This window comes from Dama dama, chromosome 18 (assembly GCF_033118175.1).
Source record: "Dama dama isolate Ldn47 chromosome 18, ASM3311817v1, whole genome shotgun sequence".
In the NCBI taxonomy this organism is placed as follows: Eukaryota; Metazoa; Chordata; class Mammalia; order Artiodactyla; family Cervidae; genus Dama; species Dama dama.
The window spans coordinates 46,557,547-46,574,368 of record NC_083698.1 but is presented as its reverse complement, the minus strand read 5'-3'; the positions used below and the strand labels follow the sequence as shown (position 1 = coordinate 46,574,368).

General features: G+C 45.8%; 1 protein-coding gene and 1 non-coding gene across 2 annotated transcripts in view; both read left to right on the top strand.

Annotated features, from left to right (window-relative positions):
• The window catches only part of LAMB1 (laminin subunit beta 1), a 74,294-nt gene that overhangs the window by 41,614 nt on the left and 15,858 nt on the right, over positions 1–16,822 (top strand). The window contains exons 18-24 of the mRNA XM_061165258.1: positions 196–400; positions 1,038–1,181; positions 1,394–1,625; positions 4,257–4,420; positions 5,642–5,866; positions 7,414–7,628; positions 8,301–8,397. Of these exons, the coding sequence (XP_061021241.1) occupies positions 196–400; positions 1,038–1,181; positions 1,394–1,625; positions 4,257–4,420; positions 5,642–5,866; positions 7,414–7,628; positions 8,301–8,397 (1,282 nt within the window). The remainder of the gene's footprint in view (positions 1–195; positions 401–1,037; positions 1,182–1,393; positions 1,626–4,256; positions 4,421–5,641; positions 5,867–7,413; positions 7,629–8,300; positions 8,398–16,822) is intronic.
• TRNAW-CCA (transfer RNA tryptophan (anticodon CCA)) lies at positions 14,802–14,874 on the top strand. The gene has a single exon. It is a non-coding gene; the product is annotated as a tRNA-Trp (tRNA).

Below are 16,822 nucleotides of genomic sequence, written 5' to 3'. Positions count from 1 at the left end.
ACTATCTATACTTTTTCTGGCAAGAATGTTTTAAGAATGAGAAGATTTCCACTTGACACCATGAGTCTGGGTTTTTTATTTCTTTTTCTTTTCAAGAGTCAAAGAAGCGCTTGGGGTTTTTATGTGTTGATTTGTGTTAATTGGTGACCCCAGGCAGCCACCTAAGAACAGTGTGTTCTTCTGGTTTCTTCCTAGCTTGTTCTCATGCCATTCTGTAAGTCACTGGACATCTTCACCGTGGGAGGCTCAGGAGACGGGTTGGTCACCAACAGCGCCTGGGAAACCTTTCAGAGATACCGATGTCTGGAGAACAGCAGGAGCGTTGTGAAGACGCCAATGACTGATGTTTGCAGAAACATCATCTTTAGCATTTCTGCCCTGTTGCACCAGACAGGCCTGGGTAGGTATCACTGCTGCTGCTTCTGCCCCTTCTTTCTCAGAATCTCCGAGGACACTTGGCATCATGAGATACATTGGCAGGCATGTCCAATGGTTCTGTTAGGCATACAGCACAAAGGAAAGAGTCTCAACTGCAGTTTATGTTTGTTTTTTTAAGAGTGTGTTAGTGATAAAGCACCTCTGACAGTGGACTCAGTCATCAAGAAATACACAAAGAAGAGGGGACAAGGGAAAGGTCCCTAAGACTTGCCATATGCAGGGCAGGAAGTTGGAATGAAATCAGAGGAGCATCCCATAACTGAAATTGATGTTTTGCTCTTTGAAAAGTCACTGGCCTTTTGTTGAAGGTCCTATGATATTTGAGCTTTGTAGGCAAAGAGAGAAAACATTAATGACCTCCTTCCTAGAAAAACTGCTTTTACCTGTCAGCTTGCTCCTGCTGCTTCCCTCACACCCATCTGAGGGAAGATAAATGCTTTAAATGGGAATTCTGAATGAGCCAAGGTACCCATGAGGGGTCAGGGAAGAACCTGAGCAAAAGGACAGGCCAGTGCAGAACTGGGTGGGATGTGCTGGGCTTATCACCGTGGCAGGCGTGGCTGCCCTGGGTCATGGGCTCTTGCCTGTCTTCTCTGCAGCTTGTGAGTGCGACCCTCAGGGCTCTTTAAGTTCCGTCTGCGACCCCAACGGAGGCCAGTGTCAGTGCCGGCCAAACGTGGTGGGAAGAAGGTGTGACAGATGTGCTCCTGGCACCTTTGGCTTTGGGCCCAGCGGATGCAAATGTAAGTTGATCAGAAGAACTGTAACGTATTCATTAACATCATAAGTCATGCAGTGTGTGTTCCATAGCTTCAGAAGGCATGCTGCACTCCGGAAATTGATCACAGAGGCCCATGAGCTTTCTACACTGAAAGGAGGGGGCCAGCCTGAATAAGAGATGTATTTGCATTTAACAAGTTTCTCAACGTGGTCCCTTGGTTGCCTGTTTCTTCAGCTTGTGAGTGCCATCTGCAAGGATCTGTCAATGCTTTCTGCGACCCCATCACTGGCCAGTGCCACTGCTTCCAGGGGGTGTACGCAAGGCAGTGTGACCGCTGCTTACCCGGGTTCTGGGGCTTTCCAAGCTGCCAGCCCTGCCAGTGCAATGGCCACGCCGATGACTGCGACTCGGTGACGGGGGAGTGCTTGAGCTGCCAGGACTTCACCACAGGGCATAACTGTGAGAGGTATGTGCCGCCTCTTGAAAGAGAACAAGGTTGTTTTTGAGTGAGCAAGCAGCATCTCAGACAAACCACAGAATGAATCTCTGCCAGGCTCCAGGTTGCTCATTTGTTTCTAATCACCTTGGTGTTTTCTAGGAACTCATTCATTTATCCAGTACAGATTTAGTTTACACCTTCTGTGTGCCAGGCATTGTTTGAGGGCAGGGGGAGATACAGCAGAGAACAAAACCGGCAGGAATCTGCCCTCTTGAAGAGTCCTTCTAGGCTGTACAGAAATCATCTCTCTGGCTCAGCCGATTCTGGCCTAGGGTGAGAGTTGTGAAATGTTAATTCCTAATTTGGGTCAAAGTAGAAACCAAATCCAAACGGGGATTAGCCACTTTAATGGCTTTGTTGATCGCAACGTTTTATGCAGCTAGCGTTTCCAGGAGCCCACGTAAAATGTGCACAAGCAGATCTGTTCTCCTGTTAGCAGTTGTTAATTGAACAATTATTATGGATGTAGTGCAGTGCACCAGCGATAGGAAGAACGGGACATAGAATGTGCCTCTAATCACATTACAGCCCAGCTCAGTAGGTAAGAAATAGTCTGTATGAAAAAATTACATCCTGGCTTACATCATTCATTACTAATTTAAAAAGGCAGACATGCTCTTAGAATCTGCTGTTTTGGGAATACTAGTCTCCACCTTTCAAGTCAATAAACCTCTCCTGATATCCACACTCTGTGGGACTTTTGTTTTTAAAAGAATATTCAGCAAATGCTTCAGTCAGTGCAAAAGTTGCCCATCAGATGAAAGAAGTTTTTAGTGAAAATTGAATATGTGATTACAGCATGAGGATGTGCAAGGCAGCAAATCCATGGCTCTTGGTTGTATGCTGGATGGTATTCAAGAATTTGGAGAGTTCAGTGACTGCTCCTTGGAGTAAAAGTCAAGTGTTTCCAATTACAAGATTGTGCTGTAGAAAGACAGGAGGCAGTTATACAAGATTGAAAGGAAGAAATTAATGTATTGGTGTCATTTTTTGTTTTCTGCATTTGATTTTTCATTACCATTGTTTCAGTGGACATGGAGAATAAATTCAAGACAGAGAGATGAGAAAACCAGATGAAAAGGGTGAAGAAGGTGGGGAACACCGGTCAGCAGAGGTGGTTGTCCACAAGGCCGATGTGAAATCATATTTCTAAAGCATTCTGATTGCTTGCAGGAGAACTCAGGATGTAGGAGGAGGAAGGGTTTTCAGCCCTAGTTTGGATGACAGAATTTCCCTGAAGTATTTCAGATGCTGCTATTTAGTTTGAGCTGGTTTCCCATTCTCTTCCTCTTCTTGAGATGATCAACTCCAGTCCTGTGACTTTAAGAAGCTCTAGACTCAGATCACTGCCAAGGGGGTTAGAGAAGGAGGAGGCAGGAAGTGAACACTCAGTTTCTATCATGATGTGTTTGGACGTATTGCACCTAGAAAAGCCTCATAGGAAATTTTTTCAAACTGTTGCACAGAATTGCTTCATTCCTATTGATTTTCCAGCATGTAATTGGGACATATGTTCTTGTATTGTGTCTGTGTCTAACTAAATAGAAGGTTAATGCCCTCTGAACAACTTTCCCCTTCTATTTCTTCATCCTTCCCCACTCCCCATTTAAAATAATCCTCTGCCTCAAAAAGAGAAAAAAGAAAAACAAAGTGAATTAGAAGTTCCAGGCCCAGTTCTGCTCCTGACCTGCTCTATCTTGGGTGATTTAGCTCACCTCTCTGAGTATTCAACTTCATGATAGTAGGATAACTAAGTTGGATTAGATGATATCCAGACTTCCTTCAAGCTCTTATGCTATAGGAATTTTAAAAAGTAATCTAATTACCAGTCATGTTGAAAAGCACCTTGGCATACTGAAAGAATTCCTTGCTGAAAGTTGGGAGGCTGAATCCAAATCCTGGCTTATTACTAACTATTCGTTTGAGCTTTGCAAATCATTTCAGCTCCATGGCTGCCTTATCTGTAAGGCAGGGAGGTGGGACCTGTTGGGCCTGGGAACTGATACATACCACCTCTCATCCCCGAGAGCCAGACACGAGGGGCATGCACCTGGAGAACATCTTTATCTACTTTTCACTGGTAAAGGCTGGATTGTCGAACAAGCCACCGTGGGCTTACTGACGCATCGCCCCTCCCAGGCATGGGCAGAGACCAACAACCACAAGCTCTCTTTCCCCCCAACTCCTTAATGCACAGAAGTTGCTGCTGACCAGAATGCCCAGGACAGGCAGCTGTTAGAAAATAGCATGCACTTGGGGAGAGGTACCTCTTTAGGGAGGAGTGCATGAGTGTTCAGGTGAGGCCAGGGGTGTAACTCTAATGCAGTTGTCCTGCTGTGGGATCCCCAGACCAGTGGCAGCAGCGTCACCTCCTAAATCAGGAGAGGGAACCCAGCAATCTGTGTTTAAAAGCCCTCCAGGGAATTCTGATTGAAAGTAGTGTTTAAGCCACTGCTCTACTGGAAAGTCCTTCATGTGGAAACATGAGGAATCAGGAATGATGTTCCTAAACAGAGAACATGGTTTCTTAGACTTTCTCTTGCAACATATTTCTCATCACTGTGGTTCATGACCTTCTCTCTCCTGCAACTGATACAGATGCTTGGCTGGTTACTATGGAGATCCCATCATTGGGTCAGGAGACCACTGCCGCCCTTGTCCTTGCCCAGATGGTCCCGAGAGCGGACGCCAGTTTGCCAGTAGCTGCTATCAAGACCCTGTTACTTTACAGCTTGCCTGTGTCTGTAATCCTGGATACATTGGTAAGTGATGTGCAGACTCTCAGAGGAAAAGATGTGTCTTCATGAGGTTAGTGGTTAAGAAAGAAGAAAAGCGGAAGAGTGAGCCGATTTAGTTGCTTTTTTTTAAAAAAATCTTTATTTAAAAGTGAAGGGAATCTGAAATATAGAAGATGTTCTTTTCCTGTTTGATATGTGGGACAGTCTCTATTCTCATGTCTCTGATAAAAATGTTATAATACAGAGCACAATAACAAGTTCATTTAAAGTCCCTGTGAAGCCTAATGTTCCTAGCCAGTTCTGTTCCTAACCAGTAGAAAGATTAATTTATATTTCACTTCTTCCTTCCCTTATCTAACGCCTAGTAGGATAGTCTCAAAAAGTAAAGTAGCCAAATAGTGGGCAGAATGAAGAAAAGAATACCATCTACGAGCCCCAGACAACAGAATCGATCAAAGCTAGAAGTTTTCTTCATTATTTGCTGTACTTACATTATCTGCCAGCATTCATGCAGTGTAGCAAGTTGTACATACAGACTCCCTTTATTTCATCCTTGATACCACTGTTTCAGATACTCCTTATGCCTATACATAGCTCAGCCAATTTGCACTTTTTAGGATTATTTTTTTAGTTTATTGACTTATAGTTGATCTACAATGTTGTTTATTTCCACTCTGCAACAGAGTGACTCAGTTGTACATATATTTATCCGTTTTCCTGTTCTTTTCCATGTGGTTTATCCCAAGGTATTGAATATAGTTCCCTGTGCTATTCAGTAGGAACTTGTTTACTCTTCGAAATCTCTTAAGAAGGGAAAGTGGTCATCACAAAGGGCCCCATTTTTCAGGTTGCTCAGTGAGGAGCCAGAGTTTTTCAATGAATATAATCCCTGGGTCAAGATTTAACATCAAGCTAAGCTTTTTGCTGTGAAACCATTATTTCGCTCCTGATGTGTCCATCCCTGTGGAATGAGGAGCTGAGTCCATGGGTTGGAAGTCTCCTAACTGCCCCTCCCCGACCATGACCGCAGAGAGCCAAGGCTGAAGCGCCATCGCTGCAAAGAGGTTGCTGCCCTTCATGACTGACAGCCCGTTCCCTGAAAGCGTGGCCAGCCTTGGCCCAGTAACTAGCGCCCTGGGGATCGAGGCACCGCCTGGGTGGGCTCTCTGGTTGGCAGGAATGTCGGGGGACCAGATCTTGCAGACAGCAAGCCAAAGGCCCCACGCTGGTTTTATTGGACAACAGGCTCCAGATGCGATGAGTGTGCCTCAGGCTTCTTTGGCAATCCCTCAGATGTGGGGGGGACATGTCAGCCTTGCCATTGTCACCACAACATCGACACAGCGGACCCGGAAGCCTGCGACAAGGAGACCGGGAGGTGCCTCAAGTGCTTATACCACACGGAGGGGGAGCGCTGCCAGCTCTGCCGCTTTGGATACTATGGCGACGCGCTCCACCAGGACTGCCGCAGTAAGATGCACGCGCCCTCTGCCCCAGCCTTAGAGTGGCTCCCACTCTCCTGCTCCTCCTCCCCTGCCTCCTCCTTGGGGGATTTTATTCTTAGGGGATTTATCTCATCTGTGTTAGTCGTTCAGTTCCTGTCTGACTCTTTGTGACCCCTTGGACTGTATGTAGCCCAGCAGGCTCCTGTGTCCATGGAATTCTCCAGGCAAGAGTACTGGAGTGGGTTTGCCATGCCCTTCTTCAGGGGATCTTCCCGACCCAGGGATCGAACCCATGTCTCCTGCATTGCAGGCAGATTCTTTACTGACTGAGCTACCAGGGAAGCCCATTATCTCATCAGGTAAAACACTTCTTCAGAAAGAGAAAATTTCATACCCACAAGAGAAAGATAAGGATGATTTTTTTTTAAATAGCCTCATTCCTGGCGCTGTTGAGCTATGGCTCAGCACCCGAGAAGGAACCAAAAGCTGTGCCACTGTCCCCATGATAAATGCCATCGATAGAGTGGATTGATTTTTTTTTTAATTGAAAGCAGTTTTACTAAAATAAGCACAGTGCATCCTTGCATTGCATAAACATCTGACATACGCAGGTCGATTTTCTTAAACTAAGCAGCTCAGCTGTCTGAGGCTGGGTATGCCTTTGTGCTCACCAGCAGCTGGCACCACAAGCCTCAGACCAGGGTGGCCGGGCAGCCTCTGGGCTGGCTCCACAGCAGGCGCAGAGCTCCTCACTGCCCCAGACCTGCACTGCCCTGCACACCAGGCCCCAGGCAGGAAGCAGCAGACACAGTGTCTCCAGAAGTCTAGAGTGGATTGATTTTATGTTCTTCCCATGGACTTGTTGATGAGCTGAGACTTCTGCATCCTAAATACACACTTTGGTCTACCCTTTTGTCAGTGATGGATAGAGGCTTCCAGCTTAGGAAAAGAAAGAAGTAACATCTCTGAAGTATCTCTTTCAGAACTCATTATTTCTCTCTTATCGTGAGATCAGCCAGCATTTCCTGCTGCGGCTGCATGGCCCCCAGGCCCCTGTCTTTGTTGATACGAACACGGAATGTTGCGGAATGTTGCGGAATGTTGAGGACTAGCAGGACTGGATTCCTTGGAGCCTTCCTAATTTAAAGGGCTTTACCTGCCATGGCTCACACAGCCATGACTGCTGTTTCCTGCCAAGAGTTTGAAATCATTAGGTATCTCTGCTCCCACAGCCTGGCTTTTATTTCCAGTTAAATTGAGTTAAATCCTCAATCTTACAGTGATTCACCAGCCACTTATTAAATCAAGTATTTTTGAAAATACTTGCCAGCCATTTTGCATGTCTGCCTGGGAAATGTCAGAGCTGTGTGGAACATCGTAAGATGAAGAACCACAGGTTTAGAATTTTTTTTTTTTTAATCCCCTCCATTCCTTTCTCTTCTTGTTTGCACTTCCAGGTTGAAATCTAGAGAGAGAAAGGGGTCACTGTTTGATGTAGCTGACTTTCGCACTGTCTGTGTATTTTCTGAGTGGGCCTCTGTAAGTACATCTGACCAGGTTGTTCTTTTTCAGAGTGTGTCTGCAATTACCTGGGCACGGTGCAGGAGCACTGTAACGGCTCTGACTGCCAGTGCGACAAAACCACGGGGCAGTGCCTCTGCCTCCCTAACGTGATCGGCCAGAACTGTGACCGCTGCGCGCCCAACACCTGGCAACTAGCCAGCGGGACAGGGTGCGACCCCTGCAACTGCGATGCTGCCCATTCCTTCGGGCCGTCCTGTAATGAGGTGAGGCGCTGTCGCCCAGAGCACCCATCATAGCGTAAGGAGAGAGGACGTTGGGTCCACATGACAGCTCTTGGGTGGCTGGGCCCCAGTTAGAGAAAGGCCTCCCTGCCTGTGGTTGCAGCCTGGCACCAGGACACACAGCTTCGCACACACAGCACAGACTGGATGTCCACCCTCATGTGCCCCCGTGGGCTGGGACAGTGTAATGTGCACAGAGTCCCCACTGGATCCCACCGGGGCACAGCAGGCTAGGACCCCAGCAGCAGGGGGGGCAGCTCACTTTCTAATGAACCAGGGGGGCCGTTTTTCCCAATACCTGGCTGCTGAATCAGACTTCTTTTTCTTAGCCACACAGCCTGAAGTGGGCCACATAACAATAGCTAGCATTGTAGAAAGTTCTCCTGTTCCCTGACACACACAGAACGGTGAGTCACGCACAGTCACAGGGGGTCCAGGCTTGTGCGTGATGTATGAGGATACAAGTGAGGAAACATGTCAACAAAAGGGAACATGCTCTGGGCCTTCCCAGCCCCACTTGCAGAGGAGCGGTTAGGAGATGCCAGCCTGGGGCCCTTAGCACCCACAATCGGGGTGAGGTTCCCTGTTCTCGGGCAGGCCCTTAGGTCTCCCGGCCTTGCAGCTGAGCTGACCCGGGTCTGTCCTTGGCCTCAGTTCACAGGGCAGTGCCACTGCATGCCTGGCTTCGGAGGCCGCTCTTGCAGCGAGTGCCAGGAGCTCTTCTGGGGGGACCCCAGCGTGGAGTGCCGAGGTGAGCGTGGGCATCGGACTCGCGAGTGGGTGGGCCGGGTGTCTGTGGGAGCTTTCTGTCCAGTACAGACAGATGGACTTGTCTATAAGAACTAGGCTGAATTACAAAAGAAATGCATGCTCATTGTTTAACAACAACAAAAACTGGAACCGATCTAGCCCTGGAGACATGTAGGTGGTAAAAGTGGACCTGCTGACTGCTGGCTTCGCTCCCCAGGGCTGAGGTTTGTCTGCCTCAGCACAGACAAGCATACATACATGCCCCGGATCACACAGAATGGCTTTAGTTTTGACTGTTTTTTAAATTGAAGCATAGTTGATCTCCTTGGTGACTCAGGCAGTAAACAGTCTGCCTGCAGTGCCGGAGACCCGGGTTTAATCCCTGGGTCGGGAAGATCCCCTGGGGCAGGGCATGGCAAGCTACTCCAGTATACTTGCCTAGAGAATCCCTTGGACAAAAGGAGCCTGGTGGTTGTCTGATGTAGCTGACTTTCGCAACCATGGGGTTGCAAAGAGTCGGACACAGAACAACGTACACGTAGTTGATTTACATTATTTCAGATGTACATCATAGTGATTCAGTTATATGTATATTTTTCAGATTCTTTTCCCTTATATGTTATTACAAGATACTGAATATAGTCCTGCGCCGTACATAGGTCTTTGTTGTTTTTCTGTTTTACATATAGCAGTGTGTATGTGTTCATCCCAAACTCATAGTTTATCCCTTCCCCACCACCTTCCCCTTTCATAACCACAAGTTTATTTTCTGTGTCTGTAGGTCTTTTTCTGTTCAGTAAATAAGTTCATTTGTACTGTGTTTTTAGATTCCACATGTAAGTGATTCTTACAGTCTTTTTCTCTGACTCACTTAGTATGATCATCTCTAGGTCTGTCCATGTTGCTGCAAATGGCATTATTTCATTCTATTTTATGGCTGAGTAATCAGAATGGCTTTTTAAAATGCTTTTAAGCAAAATGAGCTCATATTCAGCATCAAGTTCTGCACATTGATTTCCCCCCCAAACAGTATTTTGGGGTAAGCTTCCTTGTCGGCACAAGCAGAGCTAAACGTCCGGGTAAGATGGTTTGAGCCCAGTGAAACAAGCAGATGTTGCTGACAGTTAAAGCTGACAGTTGACTGTCACTCCCCACCAGCGGGAACTCGGAGGGTAAGGCCCTCGAACCCTCGTGTGCAGCAAAGGAGCTGGTGACAGGAGCACCACATGTGTTAAATGTGAAGAAAACCCAGATCCTCCCTTAGGCTTGTGACTAACTAGGACTTTGAGGGAAGGCTTGATGTTTTCTTAAGAACAAGATATTGCTACAGTCATGTGAATCAGAAGGATTGCTTAATTTTTATGCTGTTGCAATATTTTACCTGCCAGGTTATTTTTCAGATCTTAAACTAAAAGCATTCTTGGAGAAGATTTTAGTAGACTGTTCCTGTACTGTTTTCCTCCTCTTTTTTTCCTACTTGAGTTTTCTTCTTTATGTTTTAAGTTTATAGCTATGGATAAATACCTTCTGTACTTTCTCATTTGCTCTTTGATATATTTTCTTCAGTATATGTATGAAAATCTGGGTCCCTGCTAGACACTACATTTTTTAAAAATCTCTTTTTTAGACTGTACTGTAGTGAAAAATAATATAGATTTTCAAGTTAGCAGTTCATTCAGAATCTTCTGTTGAAAGTCACAAATCTAGAAACTGTGTGTTGTTTCCGAGTCAGCTCATATGTTCCATAACAGTCCAAAGATTCAAGCAGTAGACAGGCCTGCTTTGAGTCATCAAGCAGAACCAATGGCCTGTGATTTGTTTCTTTCATTCACTGTGTAGCCAGAAGGGTCTGCGCCAGCATCTTAGATGAGACGAAATGTTTGCTTCACAGAGGAGATGACGAGTGCTGTGTCGATATACAGATGTACTCATATACATATTCTTCAGCCCCTGACGTTGGTTCTTAATGGAATCTGATTTTCTCACTTCCTTTAGGTCCATGACATTCAGTGGACCACTTGCTCTAGGAGGTCCCTTGCAAGTAAAATCCTGCTTAAAATCTGGTTTCTTCAGGACTCTCACCACTATTTTGTTAAATTTCTCAATCTTATACTGCCCCAGGGGCTTGATTTTCTCCCGATAATGGTTCTATCATTGCTTATAGCCTGATTCTGTCAGCATGTGTCATTGGCAAAATAGCTTTGACTGCCAAAGCTTTCTGACCTTTTGCTCCATCTAAGCTTTGTTAGCATGAAAAGCCTGTTTCCCAGAGTCAGAGTCAATCAGAGAATTGTTCACTTAACACTCAGAACTTTACCCCTTACCCTTTTATCTTTAAACCTTCACCTCTAAATCTGCCAGAGAAATTGTGGCTTATAAGCACAGTATCAACTTGTTTAGGTCAAAAGTGAGATCATGTTTTAGAAACTTTGCAAGGAGAGAAATCCATGGCATTGATGGTCGCCAACTTCTTTTGTTTGTTTTACGCAGAGGAAAGGTCAGCCTGTTACATAAGAAACTGTGGGGACCCAAATGCTTTTGACACCCCATGAAGGAAGTTCGTAACTGACAAGGCACCTGGAAAGGACAAGAATTGACTGCAGCCAGCAGTGAGGGAGTCCTGGCCAGCCACGGGCCCTGTGCACACAGGATGGCTGTCGGAGCAGGACCAGGATAATCTGATGAGAGCAGGGACAAGAATGCAGGAGCAGATGAGTTCAGGAACACAGTCACCAGTGGAAATGGGAGGGCAGGAGTTTGAAGGGACAGGGTCCAGCAACCAGCGGGAACACAAGTAGGTGTTATCTGAAATTAGATTGAACTATGGGGAATGAAAATGTGAACAGTCTTCTCAAATTAGGTCACTCACTGCCCAGGAGTGAATTTCAAATCTTTCGGTTGAACAAGGCACAAGTTCAGACTTTCTGGAGCCACCTCGCTAACAATATGCTTATAGAAAGACTTAAGTCATAGCTAAGCATTCTCCTTATGGAAAAAAATGGAGTTATGTCAAAGACAAACGAGCTGAGCCTCCAGCTCGTGAATTGTTGAATGTTCCCATTGTCCAGGCGGGTTGGGGCTCTTGGCCGACAGTGCCGAGTCTGAACAAGCCCATCACTGTGCTGGATGGAGAGGAGCTCGCCCACCCAGTCCTGAATGTGCCCAACAAAAGGCTCGGCCCAGAGCTCTGCCCCATGCCCCGGGGAGTCAAAGGGTCACAGGAGGAATCTTCTGTTGACTGGCAGACCGCAGAGGCAAGGCCTCTGGCTCTTGGGAAAGGCCGGGCTGATTGGAAATATGGGCCGTAGGTGAGAAGAGAGGCTCTGGCTGTTTTTTTCATCCTGCTTGTTTCTCATTTCCAGTAGTTTTTGGTAGAAAATCAAAGTACATTTTTGCTCAGACATAATTTGTTTTCTTAATGCTTGTCATCTTTTCTCAGGCTGAGATTCCTTTATAATCACCCACCTTTTTTGCTTTATTTCCAGGGTGTCTCAGGAAGTCAGATTTAATTTGACTCTTTAGAGAACTGCAGATGTTCTTGTCAGTAGAGGGAAGGCTTGTCCATAGCCAGGTACCAGATCCAGCTCACAGCCCCCTTCAGTGAAGTTTGACTGGGGCACAGCCATGCCCCAGTATGTCCATGTTGTCCGGGCTCCCTTTCTGCTGCAGTGCCAGTGTTGAGGAGTTATGATGGAGCCTATTATAGAAAACGTTTACTAACTCCTGGGCCAGATAGCCAGCTCATTTCTGCAGGTGAATTCTATTCTCCAACTTCCATTTCAAAACTTCCGTTTAAAATCATACTACTGAGGCTGAAAAAAAAAATGTGGGACTGGACTGGAGGAGGTTAGAGAATTTACAGAAAAAGAAAATCACATTTCAGAGATTAGAAAGTACTGAAATTTCCCTTAGAGTAAAACAGAAATGCCGAAGTAAAGCAAGAATTAACCTTTGGTGTGAGAGCACATCCCTGGGGATCTGTTGAGGCAGGTTCATGACAAAAATGAGTAAACCCTGTCCCCTGATGTGAGGAGGGCACTCTCTTGGTCCCCAGGCAGCTTCACGTTTCAAAAGGAAAGGTGCGGGGACCACACAGGCCTGAGTGACTGCCCAGAGTGCCCGGTGGGGAGTGGGCACTGTGGCGGAGAGCCGCGCCCTGAGCAGGGCGCCTCGCAGGCTCGGGGGAACAGCACGTGAAGCAGCAGGGCGGCAGGGGGGACGCCAGGGGGGGACTGGAGCCCCTCGGCAGGCGTCATGGGAGCTGTCTTCTTGGAGAGACGGAGATTCAGTGTCAGATTCCAGCAGATGATGGGAAGCCCTTGAGGATGGACTTTCTTCAGTGGGCAGAGGAGGTCTGCAGACAAGAAGGGAAGGATACGAAGAAAGCAGAAAGTGACGCCTGCTAAGAAAGAGGCACGTGGGCTATTTCCCATTCTGCTGTTTACTTGCTGACATTTTCCTCCAGATCTCAGAGTCTATAAAATGGGTACACTATTTTTCATTGACCTACCTCTTAGAGAGCATGTTTTATTAATTTTTTAGTTGAAGTATCATTGCTGTACAATAGTATATAAGTTACAGGTGTCCTGTAACTTTAAAAATTAACAATTTTTAAAGGTTATACTCCATTTATAATTTTTTTTTTTTTAAATAGTGGCTATATTCCCTGTGTTGTACAATATATCCTTGTAGCTTATTTTATGTACTTATTTATTTGGCTGCGTCGGGTCTTCGTGGTGGCAGTCTTCTTCACTGTGTCATGTTGGGTCTTTTGTTGTGGCATGTGGGCCTTCCAGCCGTGGCATGGTCTCTGGTTGCTCAGGCTGTGTAGTTGTGGCCCGTGGGTTCCAGAGCGCGCCGGCTCAGTAGGTGTAACACACAGGCTCAGTTGCCCTGCAGCATATGGAATCTTAGTTCCCCAACCAGGGATTGAACCCGTGTCCCCTGCCTTGCAGAATGAATTCTTCACCACTGGACCACCAGGGAATCCCTCCTTGTAGCTTATTTTATACTTAATAGTTTGTACCTCTTGTTTTAAATGAGGAGAAAACTTAGTGAAAATAGAGATGACCCACTGCGCACATAACCAAGAATATATTTATATACGAAGGTGGAATTCTCACAGCTCATTAAAATGATGACAGTCTCATTTTTAGAATGCTGTTCTTCATCTTCATGATTTGTTCATCTTAAAAATCAGGCAACAACTTTCACTATATATACTCCTTTCCAAGAGAAAGTTTTTGGTCCTCTACCTAATAATGCCATTCTTCAAAGCCACACTGGGTTGCAGATCCCCTGGACTCCTATCCCTTCCTCTAAAGAGAGGAGAAAACACATTGGCCCTGTCGGAGACAACCAGTATAATTACTTGATAAATTTCCCCAGTCCCAGTGAATGTGAGGTTGGAGAGTCTCCTTCACAGCTTTACTGTCTGTAAAGTTTTAAACTGTCAGGTGAGAACCAACCTTTCTGCTTCAGCAGAAAGGAAAATACTCTTAGAGGGTATTTTTTACAAGGTCATAAGTTTGGGCCTTTTAGTCCTTGCCTCCAAGGTGACCCCATCAGAGAAGCAGTTCTGGAAGCTTAATAAAAGAAGGAAGCACTTGTCCACTGGCACTTTAACAGTTTCCCAGCTTCAGTTTGAAATGAAAACCTGATGTGTTTTTAGGTAGTCAGACTTTTTCAGTGATGAACTGCAATCCAGCCATCTATGAAATTTGACTCTGCTTTTCAAATGGAGGAAAGGAATGTGGTCGGCAAACGGGTCCTGGTCTCTGGAGGTGCCAGAGCTCTGCCCGCCCTCTGGGACGCTGGTCTTGAGGGGCAGGGTCCAGAGATCAGCTGGGATGAGAATTAGGTAGATTTTGGGAAAAGAATGTGACCGCTTTTTCCACATTATGTAATTATTTGCCAAATATGCCTTCCATTGCTAACCTTTCTATTGAAGTGACTTGTTGGAGGGCACAGTTTTAGACTTTCTGCTATTGTCTCATTAGCAATATGCTTGTGGAAAGACTTAAGTCACAGCTAAGTATTCTCCTTATGAGAAAACACATAGCTGTGTGAAAGACAAGGAAAGTCTTAATGAGAGGCCACTTGCCTTTTAAGTCCCACAGTGAGGGACCAATATTTTCCCCCTCAAAGAGGCCATGACAGAATGAGAGCAAGACATGCCTATTCCAATGACATAAATGAACAACTGTTAGAGAAATTAAAAATAAACTTAACATGTGCATACATCCCTTGCCCCCAGCATGAATTCAGTGAAAACCTCTTTAGAACTGTACCTTTGCATTCTCTTCGGGAAAGAAAAATTTTCTAAGCAAACTAAAAGCATATGTACCATCTGGCACTGTTGTCCCCAGCCTAAGCGTAGCAGTAAAGCAGGACAGATCTGCGGTTTCCCTGGTGGTCCAGTGGTTAGGATTCTCTGCTTCCAATGCAGGGGGCGTGGGTTCAATCCCCGGTCAGGGAACTAAGATCCTACATCCTATAGTGCGGCCAAAAAGAAAAAGTAGGACAGATCTGCTGGGCCACATGAGGCCCCACACAGGGCTACCCACTGGGGCCTGCAGGACAGTAGCGACTGACAGTCTCATTCATTTCAAATGGCATCATGAAGGCCCTCTGCTTACACAAGTCCTTAGGTCCATTCATCAGCTTACATTGGTGAACTTGAAGGTCATGATTGCTCCACTCCCACACACACACACTCATACACTTAGCATGCAAAAGGAAGGTGAACAGCTGGGAAGATAACATGGTCAGTACTTCTCAAAATGGGGTCTAGTGACCCTCAACATCAGCATCTCCTGGCAACTACTAGAAATATAAATTCTCAGGCCCCAGTGATTCCAGATCTGGGGGAAGAGATGAGGGGAATGTGTTAACTGAGCCCTGTACGTGATTCTGATGCCTGCTAGAGTTTGAGAGGCTAGGACTTAGATGACCTGGGTGACTTACAGCTTTTTGGAAGATGACTAAATTCTATGAGATGATATGGAAGTCCGTTCCCGAAGGCTAAACAACATAGACCTTCAGATACAAGCATTAGCTGAGTTCTTTCCAGTCTCTTTGTAGAAATTGATGGAGGCAGTGGTTTTCCCAAGTCTTTCCCCCTTTTTTTGCAGGGGCGTGGGTGTCATTAGGTATTCCACTAGAAAAAGACCCCAGTCTAATGAGTTTGGGATATGACTGGGTAAAAAAAAAGATGTGGAACAAGATTTTTAATACAGAACTCTTCTGAGTCTTTAACATGCTATTTGTTTTGAATTTTCAAAAAGAGAACGTAGAATTTCCCAAACCTACTTGATCGCAGACCTCTCATTTCATCCTGAAAGCAATCCTAAGAGTGGATAGGTGTAATTATTATCCCTTATAGACATGGAAAGCATAACTCAGTTTTTGTCTCACCCAGGGTCGAGTAGCAGCTGGGTGTGGGGAAGGCAGGATTCACCAGCAGGCAGCCTGAGTTTATTACAACACTGTGCCGCTCAAACTTGGCGCTTGAGGTCGTGGGTGGTAGTTGGCAAACAGAGGCCAGGAAAAGCTGAAGCAACAATACAAAGCAGGGTGTGAGTAGAAACAAATGGTCCAGGCCACAAACACATCTTTCTGGCTTTGGAGGATAGAGTATTTTGTTTCTCGGGGCCATCCATGAAACTGATTCTGGAGAATGTTTTATTACAAAGTCTTTTGGAGACAATACTATTGACTCAGGGGGGATTTTTTTTTGTTTTTAATCGAAATATCGTTGATTTTCCAATGTTGTATTAGTTTCAGGTGTACAACACAGTGATTCAGTTACATGTATATTTCCTACTATGCATTATTACAAAATACTGTATGGTGCCCTGTGCTATATAGTAGGTCCTTGTTGGTTATCTATTTTATATGTAGCAGTGCTGCAGTGAACATCGTTGTGCTTTGCCACAATTAACATTGAGTCCTAGGAAGATTATTTTCTTTTGTAGGGGTGTGTTGATGTCTCTTGTGTGCCTGTATCAAAAGTGAGGGTAGAGCCTTGTTTGGCAAAGACAGTTGAACTCCAGCTTGAGAGTTAACCCTGTACAGAGAGCTGAGAATGGAAAGATGGTTAAAGGTGTACCTCTGCCCTTGGAATCCACAATCTACTTAGGGAAATAGGATCTTTGTTCTTATTTTTATCCCCACCTTTTCCCAGAAGGGGTTTAAGGCCAGGGATAAGAGGGGTGTGTGTGTGCATGCTCAGTTGTGTCCAACTCTTTGCAATCCATAGACTGAGGTCCGCCAGGCTCCTCTGTCCGTGGTTATTTTCCAGGCAAGAATACTGGAGCAGGTTGCCATCTCCGGATCTTCACGACCCACGGATCAAACCTGAGTCTCTCAGTTTCCTACATGAGCAGACAAGGGTCTTTACCCCTAGCGCCACCTGCAGGCCTTTT